At 43.8% G+C, this 19,250-nt stretch overlaps 1 protein-coding gene across 1 annotated transcript in view; it reads right to left on the bottom strand.

Moving 5' to 3' along the window:
• LOC121270607 (cobalamin binding intrinsic factor-like) overlaps window positions 1–19,250 on the bottom strand; it is a 54,031-nt gene that overhangs the window by 16,480 nt on the left and 18,301 nt on the right. The window contains exons 3-6 of the mRNA XM_041175993.1: window positions 15,776–15,970; window positions 15,152–15,301; window positions 12,306–12,461; window positions 9,653–9,825 (exon numbers count right to left, since the gene is read on the bottom strand). Of these exons, the coding sequence (XP_041031927.1) occupies window positions 9,653–9,825; window positions 12,306–12,461; window positions 15,152–15,301; window positions 15,776–15,970 (674 nt within the window). The remainder of the gene's footprint in view (window positions 1–9,652; window positions 9,826–12,305; window positions 12,462–15,151; window positions 15,302–15,775; window positions 15,971–19,250) is intronic.

Below are 19,250 nucleotides of genomic sequence, written 5' to 3'. Positions count from 1 at the left end.
AGTTCAAATCTCACAATGGCAAACTATGGAACAATGTGACTTCATCTGAAACAGATGGAAACAGGTTTGTACTTGAAAGAGTATCAAGAGTTCAAATCTCACAATGGCAAACTATGAAACAATGTAACTTCATCTGAAACAGATGGAAACAGGTTTACTCAAAAAGAGTATCAAGAGTTCAAATCTCACAATAGCAAACTATGAAACTATGTAACTTAATCTGAATAGGAACAGATGAAAATGTGTTTGTACTCGAAAGAATTACAGCTCTAGTGTGAGTGGGGTGGAAAGGCTAGCAGGGCATAAAAGATTAAAAAATAATGGAAATAGGTGGGAAAAGAAAAATCTATATAAATTATTGGAAAAAACAAAAGGAAGGGGGAAGAAACAGAAGGGGGGTGGGGATGGAGGAGTGAACTCAAGATCTAAAGTTGTTGAATTCAATATTCAGTCCAGAAGGCTGTAAAGTGCCTAGTCGGAAGATGAGGTGCTGTTCCTCCAGTTTGCGTTGGGCTTTACTGGAACAATGCAGCAAGCCAAGGACAGACATGTGGGCAAGAGAGCAGGGTGGAGTGTTGAAATGGCAAGCGACGAGGAGGTTTGGGCCTTTCTTGCAGACAGACCGCAGGTGTTCTGCAAAGCGGTCGCCCAGTTTACGTTTGGTCTCTGCAATGTAGAGGAGACCGCATTGTGTGCAACGAATGCAGTTGACTAAGTTGGGGGAAATGCAAGTGAAATGCTGCTTCACTTGAAAGGAGTGTTTGGGCCCTTGGATGGTGAGGAGAGAGGAAGTGAAGAGGCAGGTGTTGCATCTTTTGCGTGGGCATGGGGAGGTGCCGTAGGTGGGGGTTGAGGAGTAGGGGGTGATGGAGGAGTGGACCAGGGTGTCCCGGAGGGAACGATCCCTACGGAATGCCGCCAGAGGGGGTGAAGGGAAGATGTGTTTGGTGGTGGCATCATGCTGGAGTTGACGGAAATGGCAGAGGATGATCCTTTGAATGAGGAGGCTTGTGGGGTGATAAGTGACGACAAGGGGGACCCTATCATGTTTCTGGGAGGGAGGAGAAGGTGTGAGGACGGAAGTGCAGGAGATGGGCTGGACACGGTTCAGGGCCCTGTCCTACTCCGGCCCCCTTCCACAACTCTTTCTCCAGTACATCGATTATTACTTCAGTGCTGCTTCATGCTCTTGTCGGGACTTGGAAAAATTTATTAATTTTGCTTCCAATCTCCACCCCTCCATCATTTTCACATGGTCCACCTCTGACACTTCCCTTCCCTTCCTTGACCTCTCTGTCTCAATCTCTGGTGATAGACTGTCCACCAATATCCATTACACGCCTACCAACTCCCACAGCTACCTCGACTACAGCTCCTCACACCCCACTTCCTGTAAGGGCTCCATCCCATTCTCTCAGTTCCTTCGCCTCTGTCGCATCTGTTCTGATGATGCTACCTTCAAAAACAGTTCCTCTGACATGTCCCCTTCTTCCTTAACTGAGGTTTTCCACCCACGGTCGTTGACAGGGCCCTCAACCGTGTCCAGCCCATCTCCCACGCATCTGCCCTCATGCCTTCTCCTCCCTCCCAGAAACATGATAGGGTCCCCCTTGTCCTCACTTATCACCCCACAAGCCTCCGCATTCAAAGGATCATCCTCCTCCATTTCCGCCAACTCCAGCATGATGCCACCACACCAAACACATCTTCCCTTCACCCCCTCTGGCGGCATTCCGTAGGGATCATTCCCTCTGGGACACCCTGGTCCTCCTCCATCACCCCCTACTCCTCAACCCCTACCTACGGCACCTCCCCATGCCCACGCAAAAGATGCAACACTTGCCCCTTCACTTCCTCTCTCCTCACTGTCCAAGGGCCCAAACACTTCTTTCAAGTGAAGCAGCATTTCACTTGCATTTCCCCCAACTTAGTCTACTGCATTCATTGCTCCCAATGCGGTCTCCTCTACATTGGAGAGACCAAACGTAAACTAGGCTACCGCTTTGCAGAACACCTGCGGTCTGTCCACAAGAATGACCCAAACCTCCCTGTCGCTTGCCATTTTAACACTCCACCCTGCTCTCTTGCCCACATGTCTGTCCTTGGCTCGCTGCATTGTTCTAGTGAAGCCCAATGTAAACTGGAGGAACAGGACCTCATCTTCCGACTAGGCACTTTACAGCCTTCCGGACTGAGTATTGAATTCAACAACTTTAGATCTTGAGCTCACTCCTCCATCCCCACCCCCTTTCTGTTTCTTCCCCCTTCCTTTTGTTTTTTCCAATAATTTATGCAGATGTTTCTTTTCCCACCTATTTCCATTATTCACCCCACCCCCACTAGTGCTGTACCTTGAGTGCCCTACCATCCATTCTTAATTAGCACATTCATTTAGATAATATCACCACCCTCAACACCTCTGTGTTTTTTTGTTGTTTTGTCTGTGACATCCTTTGGTTATCTGCTCTTATCACTGCTTGCTTGTCCCTACAACCACACACCCCAACACTTCTCTCCCCCCACCCAACCACCCCACCACCACCCCCCCCCCCCCGCAACCCCACCTTAAACCAGTTTATATTTCACCCCTCTGCTTAGATTCACTCAATTCTGTTGAAGGGTCATAAGGACTCAAAACGTCAACTCTTTTCTTCTCCGCCAATGCTGCCAGACCTGCTGAGTGTTTCCAGGTAATTCTGGGTTTTTTTTGGATTTCCAGCATTTGCAGTTTTTTGTTTTTATCTCTTGAGGTTCTTTCAGTTTGTTTGGATGAGAGTGGGGGCTGCAGGGTGGATGAGCTGACTGACCATGGCACTGTGGGACAGGAAGCCATTAAGTGAGGGGCGCAAAAAGAAATGTAGTGGTCGTAGGGGACAGTATAGTAAGGGGGATTGAAAATGTTCTCTGTAGCAAGGAGCAAGAGTCCAGACGGCTACATTGCCCGCCCGGTGCCAAGATTTGGGATATTGCTCAGGGCTGGAGAGGAACTTGCAATGGGAGGGGGAGCATCCATGTAAATACCAATGACTTAGTTAGGATGAGGAAGGAAGTTCTTCATAGTTAGTATGAGCAGCAAGGCACCAGATTAAGATGCAGAACCGCAATGGTAATAATTTCTGGATTATTACCTGAGCCACATGCAAATTGGCATAGGACAAATAAGATGCGAGAAGTAAATGCGTGGCTCAAAGACTGGCATGGGAGAAGGGGGTTCCAATTCATGGGGCACTGGCACCAGCACTGGGGAAAGTGGGATCTGTATCGTTGGGACGGTCTACACCTGATCCATGCTGGGGCTGGTGTTCTCGCGAGATGCATAACCAGGGAAGTAGAGAGGGTTTTAAACTGAATAGTGAGGGCAAGGGATCAAATTTGGGAAGAAGGTAGAAGGAATAGAGGCAAGGCAAGAGAGTAAGGTACTAATATGGGAAATGATAAACAGAGTTCAAATCTAGGAGTAAATCAGCAAATAGGGCTAGATGCCATAAAAATGAAAGAAGGACAATACTAAAGACTCTGGGCAGAATCGTCTCAGATTTACATTAAGTGAGGTGGCTGGCAGGAAAAAGGAAGTTTTACCCACTGGCTGCAATGGCAGGTTTTCACACCGTATCTCAATCCCGCCTCATTAATCATGCACTTCCGGGAAATATGCCGTTTCTCTGGAGGGTGGCCTCCGATTCACCCGCCGGGCGCCATATTTAAAGTGCTGATACGCGCACACCTCTCAGTGCTTCCAGCCCAGGATTGCTGCACAGAAGACATGACTCCAAAAGGCAAGAGGACTCCAGCCCTCCGACTCAGTGACACATCCCTGGGACCCCTTATGGATACTGTTGGAGCCTGCTGCGATGTCCTCTGCCCCCACTCTGGCCGCAGGAGACCTATCAGTGTCACCACTCCAGCTTGAGAGGTGGTGGCATTGGTGATCTGCGCCAACGCTACACAGAAGAGGTTCACCATCCAGTGCAGAAACAGGATGAATGATCTCATCCATGCCGCCAAGGTAAGGCAGCCATCTCAACACTCCAAACTCACACACTCACAAGCCCATCAACATTCACTGGCATCTCACTCACTGCCAGCTCAAGGGACATCACCACTCACTCTCTCATACACGCCTTTATATCTCCCCCTGGACACTGCCTTCTCAGCCCTCACCCTTTGAGGCCACTTGCACAGGACAACATGTGTCCCCACACACACCCTAGGATACCTCCCTTTCCCACAGCAATGGCCTAGCCCTGCAGCTTCTTACCTTCCTTGAGGCCATTTTTCCCCCTTCCCCAAGGAAGCCATAACCTTGCAGCCATTGAAAAGCCACTCCCACCTTACGACTGGCCTTGTAAGTAGAGACCTGCTCATGAGCCCCACTAAAAGTGGTGCGCCGCTGTCTGCGAAGCCTGGTGTTGGTGACTGTGAGTGCTGCCAAAGCAAGGTTGGCAAACAAAGCTCAAAAGTCCTGAGTGAAGTGCAGCTCACCAGGTGCACATTGCTTATCTTCAGTTGTGAAGCACATCAATGTGCAATCACACCGACACGCCTGGAGAATCCAGTGTGGCTGCGGGGGGAGGAGGGGTGATCCTGATGAGCAGGGCTTATAATGATATGCAGGTGTATTACAATGTAATTCCCAATTTGCGGTGGCGGGAAACACAGCCCGCCATTGATGGGTCAAGCAGACGACTGGTTTCACAACATCATGAAACTGACTTTTGGTCTTCCATATTGTCCATTCACCACCACCACGACACCCGATACCTGATACTCAGCGGGCATGGAAAATACCACCCTCTGTATCTAAATACACGTAACATTCAAAACAAAACAAATTAACTGATGGCACAAATAGAAATGAATAAGTACAATCTGATAGCCATTACAGGGACATGGCTACAGGATGACATAGATTGAGACCTGAATAATAAAGGGTATGTGATATTTAGGAAGGACAGGAAGTTATGAAAAGGTGGAGAAGTGGTTCCATTAATTAATGATGGTATTAGCACATTAGAGAGGGATGACCTAAGTTCAGAAAACCAGGATAGAGAGGCAGTTTGGGTTGAGATGAGAAATGATAAAGGCAAGAAGTCACTTGTGGGAGTGATGTACAGGCCCTTTAATTGTAACTACATGATAGGACAGACTATAAAAGAAGAGATAATGGGAGTTTGTCAGTAAGGCATGGCAATAATCATGGGGGATTTTAATCTATATATAGGCCTGTGATCGGCGAGCCCAGGACAGGTCGGGAAACGGACCACCAACCGCGATCAGCCCTCTACCCCGATTTCACACTGGCTGGCCAATTAACGGTGGTAGGCGTATCTGGGTCCAGTGCCGGAAGCGCTTCAATGACCTGCTGCGCTCAGGAAGAGCAAGTATCATGTTGGTTTTGGGTCAGTGTGCAGAAGTGTTAAGGTGTGGCTGTCCCGCCCCATGGACCTCATGGGTGCTAGAATGAAGGCCAACTGTCAATGACACCGGAGCTGGCCAAGGGGGTGAGCCCTGGCTGTTCCTGCTCAGAGAAGAGGCTGGCAAGTACCAATAAGCAACCAGCAGCAAACTATCTCCAAAGCTCCTCATTACTCACACTGGCAATGCTGCTGACCCTTTTTATCCTGCCTGTGGATAAGGTTTTTGAAAATGCCAGCCGGCCACCTGCCCATTTTGCCTGTGCGATGAGCTTGAAATTGCACGGGCAATGAAAAACTGCAGTCAATTGGACTGTTAAGGGCCTTAAGTGGCCTCTGAATTAATGGCAAGCACAGCTCCAGCACCCACCAAACAAAATATCATGCGAGTGCACAATGATTTGGGAATTTCACCCAATGTCAACGTGTGCGATTTTACGCCCAATCAGGTTAGATGTGTGCCCACCCACGGGATGTAAAATTCTGCCCATAGACTGGAAAAATAAGATGGAAAAGGTAGTGTAGATGAGTTCATAGAATGTTTTTGGGATATTTTGTTAGAACAGCACATTCTGGAGACAACCAGAGAGCTGGTATTGTGCAACAAGATAGGATTAATTGATAATCTCATAGTGAAGGCACCCCTAGGTAGCAGCGATCATAATATGATTGAATTTTGAGGAAGAGACGAGTGCGTCCAAGACTAGTATTTTAAACTTAAATAAGAGCAATTGTGAGGGTAAGAACGTGGAGCTAGCTAAAGTGAACTGGCAAATGTCCTTAAGGGATAGGTCAATAGAGATGCAGGCAGACATTTAAAGGGGTATTTCAGAATACACAGAATAGAAACATTCCAATGAGAAAGAAAAATTCTGAGGGGAGGGCCCACCATCTGTGGTTAACTCAAAAAGTTAAAAATAATATCAAACTTAAAGAAAAGGCATAAAAGCAAAATACGGCGGATGCTGGAAATCTAAAACATTCTGCTTTCTTACCTTTATTCTACTATCAGCACCTGCTTTAGTCCTTACCATTACCATTAACACTCCCTTTGTCAATCTCTTCTTAGCCATCTATCCAGCTTCACCTGTTCCAATCCCCTTAAGCAGTATAAATTTCATCACATTCCAACTTCTCTTTAGCTCTGAAGAAGGGTCATACAGACTCAAAACATTAACTATGTTTCTCTCTCCACAGATGCTGTCAGACCTGCTGAGTTTTTCCAGCATTTTTCTACTTTTGTTAAAGAAAATGCATGTAATTGTGCAAAGACAGGTGGCAGGTCAAAAGATTGGAAAGAATATAAAGAACAGCAAAGAATGACAAAATGATTAGTAAGGAGGGAAAAACTAGAGTACAAGGGAAAGCTAGCCAGTAAGAGTTCCTATAAATGTTTAAATAAAAAAAGATTTGACAAAGTGAGCATTGGTCCTATAGAAAGTGCATCTGGAGAATTGATAATGGAAAGTAGGGAGATGGCGGATGAATTAAACAGGTATTTTGCATTGTCTCCACTATAGAGGACAGAAGCAACATCCCAGAAATAGCAATAAATTAGGAAATGGAAGGGACGGAGGGACTCAAGAAAATTACAATCACCAGGGAAGTGGTATTGAGCGAATTGTTGGGGCTACAGGCTGACAGATCTCCGGGCCCAGAAGGACTTCACCTTAAGGTCTTGCAAGAAGTGGCTAGTGAGATAGTTGCTGCACTGGATTTAATTTTCCAAAATTCATTAGACTCAGGGTAGGTTCCATTAGATTGGAAAAAGGCAAATATAACTCCTTTATTCAAAAAGGGAGGGAGACAGAAAGCAGGAAACTATAGGCCAGTTAGCTTAACATCTGTCAAAGGGAAAATGCTAGAAGCTAAATTTAAAGATGTTATAGCAGGGCAGTTAGAAAAATTCAAAGCAATCGGGCAGACTTAACATGGCTTTGTGAAAAGGAAATCATGTTTAACCAATTTTTTGGAGTTCTTTGAAGGAGTCGCATGTTCTGTGCATAAAGGGGAACTGGTGGATGTCCTGTACTTAGATTTCCAGAAGGCATTTCATAAGGTGCCATATCAAAGGTTATTGCGGAAAATAAAAGCTCATGGAGTAGGAAGTAATATATTAGCCTGGATAGAAGATTGGCTAGTCAACAGGAAGCTGAGAATTGGCATAAATGGGTATTTTTCTGGTTGGCAGGATTTGATGAGTAGTGTTCCACAAGGATCAATGCTAGGGCCTCAACTTGTTACAATTTATATAAATGACTTGGATGAAAGGACCAAAGGTATGGTTGACAAATTTGCTGCTGACACAAAGATAGGTAGGAAATTAAATTGTGAAGAGGACATAAGGAGGCTACAAAGGGACATAGATAGGTTAACTGAGTGGGCAAAGATCTGGCAAATGGAGTATAATGTGGGCAAGTGTGAAATTATCTATTTTGGCATGAAGAATAAAAGAGAAGCTCGTTATCTAAATGGTGAGATATTGTAGAGCTCCGAGATTCAGAGGGATCTGGGTATCCTAGTGCATGAGTCACAAAAGGCTAGTATGCAGGTACAACAAGTAATTAGGAAAGCTAATAGAACATTATTGTTTATTGTGAGGGGAATTGATACAAAAGTAGGGAGGTAATGCTTCAGTTGTACAGGGCACTGGTCAGATCACATTTGGAGTATTGTGTGTGTAGTAGTCTCCTTATTTAAGGAAAGCTGTAAATGCATTAGAAGCAGTTCAGGGAAAGTTTACAGGAGTAATACCAGGAATGGCAGGTTGTCTTATGAAGAAAGGTTAGACAGGTTAGGCTTTATCCACTGGTGTCTAGAAGAGTAAGAGGCAGCTTGATTGAAACATTTAAGATCCTAAGAGGTCTTGATAGGGTGGATGTGGAGAGGATGTTTTCCTGTTCTGGGAGAATCTAGAACTAGGGGTCACTGTTTAAAAATAAGGGGGTGGGTGCTCATTCAAGGTAGAGATGAGGAGAAATTTTTTCTCTGAGGGTCATGAGTCTTTGGAACTCTCTTCCTGAAAAGGTGGTAGGAGCAGAGTCTTTGAATATTTTAAAGGCAGAGCTAGATAGATTCTTGATTAAATGTTATTGAGGAGACAGGAATGTGGGATTGAGGTTATAATCAGATCAGCCATGGTCTTATTGAATGGAGGAGCAAGTTTGAGGGGCAGGCTGGCCTACTCCTCCTCCTAATTCGTATGTTCATATGTATGTATACCGATCCACAAGAATTGCATCTAATCAGCACTAAGTGCTTAACCTCTATGTTTTTAGCTGCTCAAGACGAGTTGAAATCATGGTAATCGGCAATGAGGACCAAAATTGTGTAAAAAATCGGCTATTAAATCTTATTAACACTGCACCCAGGAGATGCAGGTTTTCACCCTTTGGCCAATATAACTCCCAAAATGTGTTGCCACTGTGAGTGGTTGCCTTTTTATAAGAAACCTGTAAAAATATTTAATACAAAGGAAAATGCAGGGCTAGAGTGGGACAGTGAGATCATTTTTGGAGTGTTTAGTAAAGAGACATCACACATAATGCTGATGAACCAAATGACCTACTTGTGGCCAACTGCTCCACATAGTGATCAGTGCAGATGCAGAATACAAGCAAGATGGGAAAGTGACTGAGGAAAATGGAGTACATAAGTTACAATACGTACTATATGAGCCCTGGAGAGAAAGCATTAATGAAAAAGCTGACAGCGTAGCAATTAGACACAACCAATAAAAGAGGACATCACCGGAACAAGATGTCTTCTTCAATGCTTAAGTTACATTACTGGCTTAATTTGCTGAGCGTACCTGTTTACATCTTATAGTCACCATAGTTGTCTTGTACGTTTACATTCCTCTGAAAGAACTGTCGAAAGCTTACTGAAAGTTGAGTCATTTGAAAGAAAAATGGAGTTCAGATCATCAACTTTAACTTTGGGCATTGACAAGGAATGGGAGATACGGAATTAGCAATCAGTTGTATAGCCAACTCCATTTTTTTAAAGTCAATAGAAGGAGAAATTGGGCAGGATGTATAATAAACAATTTATTCACTACTGCCAATTTTTGACTGTCACAACTATCCGCCCTCTCCTCCCAGTTCATGAATCCTAAATATTGTCCAGTTTGTGCTGTACATTCTCCTGTTCCAAACAATGGCTGATTGTTACTAACAGTCAAATAAATTCAATAGTTAATTAAGTTTGAGATTTTTTTTGTTCCGATTTTAACTAACCTGAATCGCGAGGCCTGTACTGTAGATAGTCCCAATGTTTCCATCTTCTTGCTTTCTCGCAAGGATTTCCAGCAGCAGTTGCATGATGGGCTTCTCAATTTCATGTCTTGAGATCTCATTGTGTGGGGAGCGATGTAAACAACTTAGAGCAAGTACAGACATGGAGGCTGTGTCTACAATTTACAGAATGAACCAGTTACTACTCTTGGACAGTCGTTTTATTGCATCTTTTTGTTTTGGATATACACTAAATTACAAAAGCAGTCAGATCCTATGAGAGTAAATGTATCTTCTGGTGATGATGTGAAGTAAGGCATCCATTATACACCATATCCGATATCCTCTTCCAATAACTTAAAAGATAGAAAAATTGGGTGGATGTATAAAGGATGGCACATTTTATATCATCACTCAAAGTTAAATGACCTCTTACATATTTAAAGGCTGTGTTTATTTCTGCTGCAACACTAGGGGAAGGACTTCCTGCATATGCGCAGATGCAATGTCAGTCTCAGTCTGTCAGATTAGTGATTGTTTAAAATAAGAGATGCTTTTAAGTACAGCTTTCTGTCAATGAATTATAATTGTAAATGAGACAGTTACAAGACACCAACTTGCAAAAATTGCATAATTCAGCAACAGAAAGCAGAGCTGCATTTAAAAATCATCTTAAACAGTCACAGGCCGGGATTCTCTGCTCCCATTTGCGACGGTTATCATAGTGGTGGGAGCAGAAAATATCGGGAGATCGCAAAAATCGGCTTCATGTCATCGCAAAACCAGTTTGCAATCGTCCGCTCCACCTATCAATGGTGGGCCACATTCCCCGCCACCGCACATCGGAACCTCATTTCAAACTTTAGCATCTCATTATAAGCCCTGCTCGCCGGAATCATCCCCCCGAGCTGGATCATGGGCTCATGTGTTTCACAACGGTATTTAAGCAAAGTGCACCTGATGACCTGCATTTCGCTCAGTACTTCAAAGTTCATTTGTCTACCTTGATTTGGGCAGCACTCGCGGTCATCAGCGCCAGGCTTCACAAGCAGCACCACATCACTTTTAGGGGGGCTCACGGGAAGGTCTCTACCTACCAGGCCAGCTGTAAGGTGGGAGGTGGCTTTTCAATGACTGCAGAATTAGGGCTTGCTTAGGGAAGTCGGGGGAGTGGCAGGGGGGTATCCCAGGGTGTGTGGGGACACGTTGTTTTGTGCAAGTGGCGTCACACTGGGCAGGCCTTAATTGGCCCACCCACATAAAATGGCGGCGCACAGCCAATCGCAGGTGGCAATTGGCTCTGCACCCACACGCACCCATTCCCGACTGGCTTGCCTGACAGGGAGAAAATTCTCCCCATGATCTAATTGAATGGTGGCTGAGTGCCCTGCTCCTTTAATTATGTTCCTGTGTAAAACAAGAGATGCTGGATTTGATGTCCAATATAAAGCATGCCCAACATTTTCTTTCCATTGACATCAATAGATAGAAAAATCAGGCATGCTGTATAATGGGCAGGTGAATTCTTCATGCTCGTTTGGCACCATCAGCCATAGAAATGCCCTATCAGCATTGCAGGGTAAACAATATACTGGTTTAGTCAGAAAGCAAGTGGATTCTGCGTGATCAGATGCCCAATCCTAGGACCACATTGTCACTGCATCTCAGAAAAGGCGAATATTTATCCCTCAACCAATATCACTAAAAAGAGGTTATCTGGTCATATCACACTGCTGTTTGTGGAGTCTTGAGTGAAAATTAGCTTTGTGATTGCATTTTTAAAAGTGTAAATTTAATTGGCTGTAAAGCACACTGGGACAGCATAAAGTAGTGAAAGGTGCGATATGGTTGTAAATCTTTCTCAAACTTCACCTCTTTGACGAAGCTTTACCTCACACACCTTAATATCTCCTTATGTGACTCATGTCAAAGTTTGGTGATAGCACTTCTTCTGAAGCACCTTGGGATGTTCTACTGTTAAAGGCACTATAGAAATGGAAGTTGTTGGTGTAAAATGAATATGTGCTCATGGACAAGGGAAAAGGTCAGGAATTTAACTAACCAAAGTTCTGTACAATGGAGGCATCACCCCTTCCTCTTTATATCCCAGGAACAGTATTTTGGGAGAAGCTAACTAGAACTAAAAAATGGAAGATACTACAGGAGACAAAGGAATCAAGTAAAATTAAGAAGAGATTACTGGTGTTCCCCTTGTGGGAGAATCTGGAACTAAGGGTCACTGTTTAAAAATAAGGGGTCACCCATTTAAGACAGAGATGAGGAGAATTTCTTTCTCTCAGAGGGTCATGAGTCTTTGGAACTCTCTTCATCAAAAGGCAGTGGAGGAGAAATCCTTGAATATTTTTTAAGGCAGAGGTGGATAGATTCTTGATAAGCAAGGAGGTGAAAGGCTATGGGGGCTAGACAGGAATGTGGAGTTGAGGTTAAAATCAGATCAACCATGATCTTATTGAATGGCAGAGCAGGCTCAGAGGGCCAAGTGGCCTATTCCCTCTCCTAATTTGTATGTTCATATGTCACTGGTATTAGCAATAGGCAATAAGCAATAGGCATCTACATCTGAGAAAAGAGCATGGTTAAATGTTAAAGTATCAAACTATCAAAGTACGTGACAGTGACAGTGAATTGTACTTACCAACAGAAAAAACCTTTCCAAATGGAGCTTCATAATTCATAATTCTACCAATGAGCTCCTTCACAACATTAGCAGGGACACGTTGTTTTTCTGTGCAGTGTGCTAGAATTGCTAAAGTAAGTTGGTAGTAGTCTGTAAGAGGCTGTCGATTCAACACTGTAACATTGAAGCAAGATGTTTAATTGCAGCACAACAGCCAAGCCAAGGTGACCATTGAGCAGTGTGGCTTTCAATAATATTAAAAGGGAGAGTGCATTTGAAGGGAGAAAAGTGAATACAAATATTGTAATTGCTGCAGTTTGTGAAAGGCACTTTGAAATGTTGAAACTAAAACAACAGGTATAAACTGAACAAATAAAATCACAAAACAAAATTCAAAAAAGTGAAGAGTCAAGACATGAGAGGTAATGATGTAGATAGATATAGAAAATAGAGATAGGGATAGGCAGATCTAGATAGGTAGTGTGTGAGAGAAGAAAAACAAAGGTAAAGTAAGTAAATGTGAAAGGCTCAGGCTGAAGAGAAGGAAAGATGGAAAGTTGAAAGGGAGACGAAAAGAAAGAGCAAAAATGGAAAGAAAAGGAGAGAGGAAAGGAATTGGGAAATAAAAAGGAGAAAAGAGAAAGAAGAAAGAAAATTAATTCAAATCCCGTAAGTATTACAGCCTGGTGCATTGTTTTCCTAACTATAAAACAGATTTCCACCTTCTTCTTTGAAGGAAAATTTAATTTAATCTTGAAGGCATCTAAAATACTTTTGCCATGTCCTTACTTGCACCAGGTCCCATTCACCCATTGCCATGCACACATTGGCCTATATTGGCTGCCGGTGAAGCAATGTCTCGATTTTAAAATTCTTATCTTTGTTTTCAAATCTCTCCATAGCCTTGCCCCTCACTATCTCTATAACCTCCTCCAATCCTGCAATCCTCCAAGACACTCCTTAATACCTGTGGCACTCCTTTGACCAAACTTTCAAAAATCAGTCCAAGTACCACCTTATGTGGCACAGTGCCAAATTTTGCCCCTGTGAAGAACCTTGGGATGTTTTATTGCTTTAAATTGCTACATAAATCCAAGTTGTTGTGTTAAAACATCTTTTTTGTCTGCTATTAGATTGAATTTGTATATGATGAGCATGCGCTGAGGACATACAGACACAATGGCCTGGATTTTCACTGATTCAGGAAGACTCTGGAGCCTTTAAAATGGCAGGTGAGTCCCGATTCCAGGATTCCCAACATCATTCCTGGACTGTCTGATTTTTAGGAGTACCTTTATAGGGTGCGGGCTGGTTCCTGTCAAAAGCCTGCATCCAGCACTCACAATCTGGCCAGCTCCATTGTGGAGGTAGGCAAATCCTACTCCTCTGCAATTTCATTGGAGGCAAGCCAGGCTTTTGAAGAGTTGTGGCAGAGGAGTCATATACGGGGGGACCTTTTAAAAGGTGAGTTCACAAATCCTCGTCATGCTTCCTATGCCAAACTCTGCTCTTCCACCCACCCACCCCTCCCCCACCACTGCCCCCACCCCCCACCCCACCATGGCCCCTCAGCATCCATGCTAAACTCTGCCCCTCCACCCAACCCTATGGCATCTCATGCCCCCCATGCCAAGCTATGGCACTTCAATGCTCATTGACCCAGTATATACTGCCTACAACCAATGAACCCCGTAGTGACAGTAGGATATTTTCTCTAGGGGACAGGTGTTTCAACAAAAGTAATAGTTGAATGGGCTGTCAGCCAAGCATATATAATGAGGCTTAGCTGAGAGCACTGACATCCATTGCTTGTTGAAACAGCTGCACCCCAGAGAAACTATTGTTTGATTGACAACTCAGGCTTTCTGATCTCTGCTGTCAATTTCACAATGTTTGTTTACACAAGGTTAAATGGTTTTAAGGGTTTGTTATTGAAATTTTAAAGGGGCTGGATGATTGACACTTTTATTGGCTTGTAGTGAAATGGCCTTTTTTCAACATAGGAGGAAGTTATGAATGAATTACTTTTTTAAAAGCTTTTTTTACACATCCTACTGACACTCTAGGGTACATTGGTTCTAGACAGTGTATAGTGGGTCAATGGACATGGAAGTACCATAGTTTGGCATGGGGGGGGCACAACGGGCCATAGCGGGTGGGAGGAAGGGCAGAGCATGGCATGGAGATATGAGGGGCCATGGGCCATGGGCCATGGGTGGAAGGGCTGAGCTTGGCATAGGGAGCATGAGGGGCCATAGGGCATGCGCAAGCACAAAGTATGGCATTGGGGGGGGCATGAGGGGCCATAGGGGTGGGTGGAGGGCATGAGGTGGCATGCATAGGGCATGAGGAATGTCTGGAGGTTGAGGGGGTGTGAGAGGTGAAGGCTAGAGGGCCTTTGTGTTTTCATTTTAACTGGGACAAAGCCACTCAGCACTAAGGCGGACCTTTTAAACAGCCCGCCTCCACAGCCAGCAGCCCCAGTGACTGCCTTCAAACTTGTTCCCAGGTCAGCTGGTCCGAATCCAGCTCACAACCACCCCCCCAGCAATGAAGATCCTGCCTTTGCAGGCACTTTATCCCCAGATGGGCAGGCCAAGTCGAGAATTTTCTTGATTCCCACTGCCTGCCTGGCAATGACAATCCAGCTGTGTTCTAAAACTCAAACCAAATAAGCTTTTTTTGTGGAGACTCAAGGGAATTCTTTGATTACAAAAGTCTTATGTTTTATTATAGAAATTTCTGAAAAATACTTAAATCCCACTGTGGCTAGAGCAAAAGTTGGATATTTTCTCAGGTAATGTTTTCTTCCATCAGTCAAACACACAACTTAATTCGCTTATAATGTTGTTTCCATTACGTGCCTAGGCTTTGGATCTCCTGCCTTAACTTGAAACTGAGAAGTTCCACCAGGTTAATTTGACTGTGTCCATCTGATATATAGGCCGGGTCAAGGCAGGCAGACCTGAAAGCCAATGTGTAGAGTGCAATACGACCAGTGGAAAAATCTTCACCTTGAGGTAAAGAAGGTAAAGAAGCACAATCATGAATATCATCCACATCTATAACAGTAATCTTTATTACAACTTGCAATAGCCTATTTAGTTATTATCCTCATATGAGTTATTGTAAAGATTTTCATAGTCTCTGTTTTGTTATTCTTCCATCATCCATCCATTCACCATCAATCAACTAATCAATTATCAATAACAATATGCTCGTCATGATCATGTGAATGACGTCAAATCCAATTAGAGCTTTCAAGGCTGGAATTACTTGGGTATGGAGGTAAAGCAGGCGGGAAGTTATCAGTCATCTGTGATATGCCCCACCCAATATTCAGTTCCACTAGCTTTGATAGGACTGAATATTGAGCAACTCATATTACAATCATTCAATGCAATTCGATCTGATTTGTGCCCCTGCCGTATCCAATTTCATTCCCACCAGTGTCTTCAAATGAGTATTTGTAAATGACGAATATTTACCTTTCTTTACTTCTCTGACGGCAGCTTCAGCCAGGCGCTGTCGAAATCGCCTCTCCCCTTTAAAGTTGTGTTGGTTGGCCAGACGCAGAGCGAGGAAAGCAGCAGGATCAGGGTTGGTGGAGTGGTCATCCTCCACACTCCGCAGCAACGTGCTGAGGAGTGAATTGACCAGAGGCCTTTCGGTCTCATAAAAGTCTGCCCAATATAATAAGACATGTTTAATGGTAACTTAATTTAGCTGTGAACAATCACAAGAATTTGTACTAATTGTTAAAGGCCATTAGGCAAAAGATTCAAGCTCTCCTAATGGACTAGTCATGCCTAGTCAGCTTTTCAGCATATCATTCAAAGGATGTTCTCCAGAGGAATGTTTCCAACTGCCAATGGAAGCCATTTATGTTGTGGATTATGCTGACATTCACTCACCACCCTAGACAACATGACAACAAATATAGATCATTCAGCCCTTGTGGCTTGCTCCACCCTTCAATCATATCATGGCTACTCTCAATCTCAACTCAATCTTTCTGTTTCCCCCTTCCTTTTCCCTTTTTTTCCCAATAAATTATATTGATTTTCCTTTTCCCACCTATTTCCATTATAAAAAGAGGAAAAAAAAGAAAAAAAGAAAAAAAAATTTATTTATTTATTTATTTTTTACATCTTTTATGCTCTCCCCACCCCCACTAGAGCTATACCTTGAGTGCCCTACCATCTATTCTTAATTAGCACATTCGTTTAGATAATATCACCAACTTTAACTTTAATACCTATGTGTTCTTTTGTATTATTGTTGTTGACATCTTTTGATGATCTGCTTCTATCACTGCTTGTTTGTCCCTACAACCACACCCCCACTCCACCTCTCTCTCTCTCTCTCTCTCTCTCTCTCCGCCCCCCACACACACACCTTAAACCAGCTTATATTTCAACTCTTTCTTGGACTCGAACTCAAGTTCTGTCGAAGGGTCATGAGGACTCGAAACGTCAACTCTTTTCTTCTCCGCCGATGCTGCCAGACCTGCTGAGTTTTTCCAGGTAATTCTGTTTTTGTTTTTGTTTTCAATTTTTCTGCCTTAGCTCCTTATTCTTTGATATCCTTACGTACCAAGAATCTAGCAGTCCCAGTCTAGGTAGCTCTAATTGTACTAACCCCTACAACCTTTTGGGGGTGCAAGCTCCATAGACTTGAACACAAAATCTACACTGACACTCCAGTGGAGTACTGAGGAACTGCTACACTGTTAGAGATACCATCTCTTGGATGACATGTTAAACTGAGACTCTATCTACCCTCTCAGGTGGACACAAAATATTCCATAGCATAATTCAAAGAAGAGCAGGCTGTCTCCCAAGAGTCCTGGTCAGTACTTATTCTTCAACCAACATCACAAAAACAATTATCTGGTTACAATCACATCACTGTTTGTGGAACCTTGCTTAATTGTCTGCTGGGTTCACTATTTTGTAACCCAAACTTACCTACACTTAATAATTACTTAACTGGCTGTACAGTATTTTTGGAATTCCTATAGCACAATACATGAAGGGTCCTTCTTTCTTGCAATAACTTCCAGAGAAAGAAACCCACTTCCTGGACATGAATTTATGACACCGATAAGCCTGTTCCTTCTTCACCTTTCTAGCTTCTCGGCGCATATTATGATTAAGGGCAGAATCCCGTGCCCCCCCACCCCCCTGCTGCGGGGGGAGTTCAGGAGCGGGTGCATGCAGGCGCGCCGAGTGGGGGGGTGCCCTGCCGTTTGACACGGGCGGGCCAATTAAACCCACCCAGCGTGACATCCACCAGAAAGCGCGATGCATTCCCTGTGTGGGTGGGGGGTTGGGGGGTGGGATTCCCTAAGCCAAGAGTGTGCTCTTTCACTAAGTGCCCCTTTCACTCAGGGAGATCGGCACCAGATTCAAAAATGTTAAATATAGAAAAATAAAATTTCCCTGACATGTCCTCTCATGTCACATGAGTTAGGACATGTCCATCACTTTTAAACAAACTTGTATTAAATTTTTAAAAACCTACATGAACCCTCATCCATTGGTACAAACGACATAGGTAAAAAAAGAGATGAGGTCCAACATAGAGAGTTAGGAAGTAAGTTGAAAAGCAGGACCTCAAAGATAGTGATTTCAGGGTTACTGCCAGTGCCACGTGCTAGTCAGAGTAGAAATAGCAGGATATATCAGATGAATATGTGGCTGAAGAGGTGGTGTGGGGGGGAGGGTTTCAGATTCCTGGGACATTGGGACCGGTTCTGGGGGAGGTGGGACCAGTACAAACTGGACAGGTTACACCTGGGCAGGACTGATGTCCTCGGGGGAATATTTGCTGGAGTGGTTGGGGAGGGTTTAAACTAAAATGTCAGGGGGATGGGAACCTATGCAAGGAGTCAGAGGAGGGGGAATCAAGGATAAAAACAAAAGACAGAAAGGGGAATAAGAAAAGTGATAGACAGAGAAATCAAGGGCAAGATTCAAACAGGGCCCCAGTGAAAAATAGTGGGAACTGGACAAGTAACGTTAAAAAGACAAGCCTTAAGGGTTTGTGCCTTAACGCGAGGAGCATTCACAATAAAGTGGATGAATTAACTGCGCACGTAGATATAAACAGGTATGATATAGTCGGGATTACGGAGACATGGCTGCAGGGTGACCAGGGATGGGGACTGAACATCCAGGGGTTTTCAGAATGTAGGAAGGACATACAAAAAGGAAAAGGCGGTGGAGTTGCATTGCTGGTTGAAGAGGAAATTAACGCAATAGTGAGAAAAGATATTAGCTCCGACAATGTGGAATCTGTACGGGTAGAGCTGAGAAAGACTAAGGGACAAAAAGCATTAGTGGGGGTTGTATATAGGCCCCCAAACTGTAGTGGTGATGTTGGGAATGGCATTAAACAGGAAATTAGAGATGCATGCAATAAAGGAACATCTTTAATTATGGGTGACTTTAATCTGCATATAGATTGGGCAAATCAAGTTTGTAACAATACCATAGAGGAGGAATTCCTGGAGTTTATACGGGATCTGGACCAATACATTGAGGAACCAACTAGACAACAGACCATCCTAGACTGGGTATTGTGTAACAAGAAAGAAATAATTGGCAATCTAGTTGTGTGAGGCCCCTTGGGGATGAGCAACCGTAATATGATGGAATTCTTCATCAAGATGAAGAGTGACGTAGTTGATTCTGAGACTAGGGTCCTGAATCTTAATAAAGGAAACTACGATGGTATGAGGCATGAGTTGGCTGTGATGGAGTGGAAAATGTTACTTAAAGGGATAACGGTGGATAGACAATGGCAAACATTCAAAGGGCACATTGGTGAACTGCAACAATTGATTATTCCTGTCTGGCGCAAAAGTAAAACAGGAAAGGCGGCCAAACCATGGCTTACAAGGGAAATTAAAGATAATATTAGGTCCAAGGTAGGGACAGAAAAAACAGCAGATCTGAG

The sequence above is a fragment of the Carcharodon carcharias genome, chromosome 2 (assembly GCF_017639515.1).
Source record: "Carcharodon carcharias isolate sCarCar2 chromosome 2, sCarCar2.pri, whole genome shotgun sequence".
NCBI classification, from domain to species: Eukaryota; Metazoa; Chordata; class Chondrichthyes; order Lamniformes; family Lamnidae; genus Carcharodon; species Carcharodon carcharias.
The sequence above is the reverse complement of the archived record's forward strand: the minus strand, read 5'-3'. Positions and strand labels throughout refer to the sequence as shown.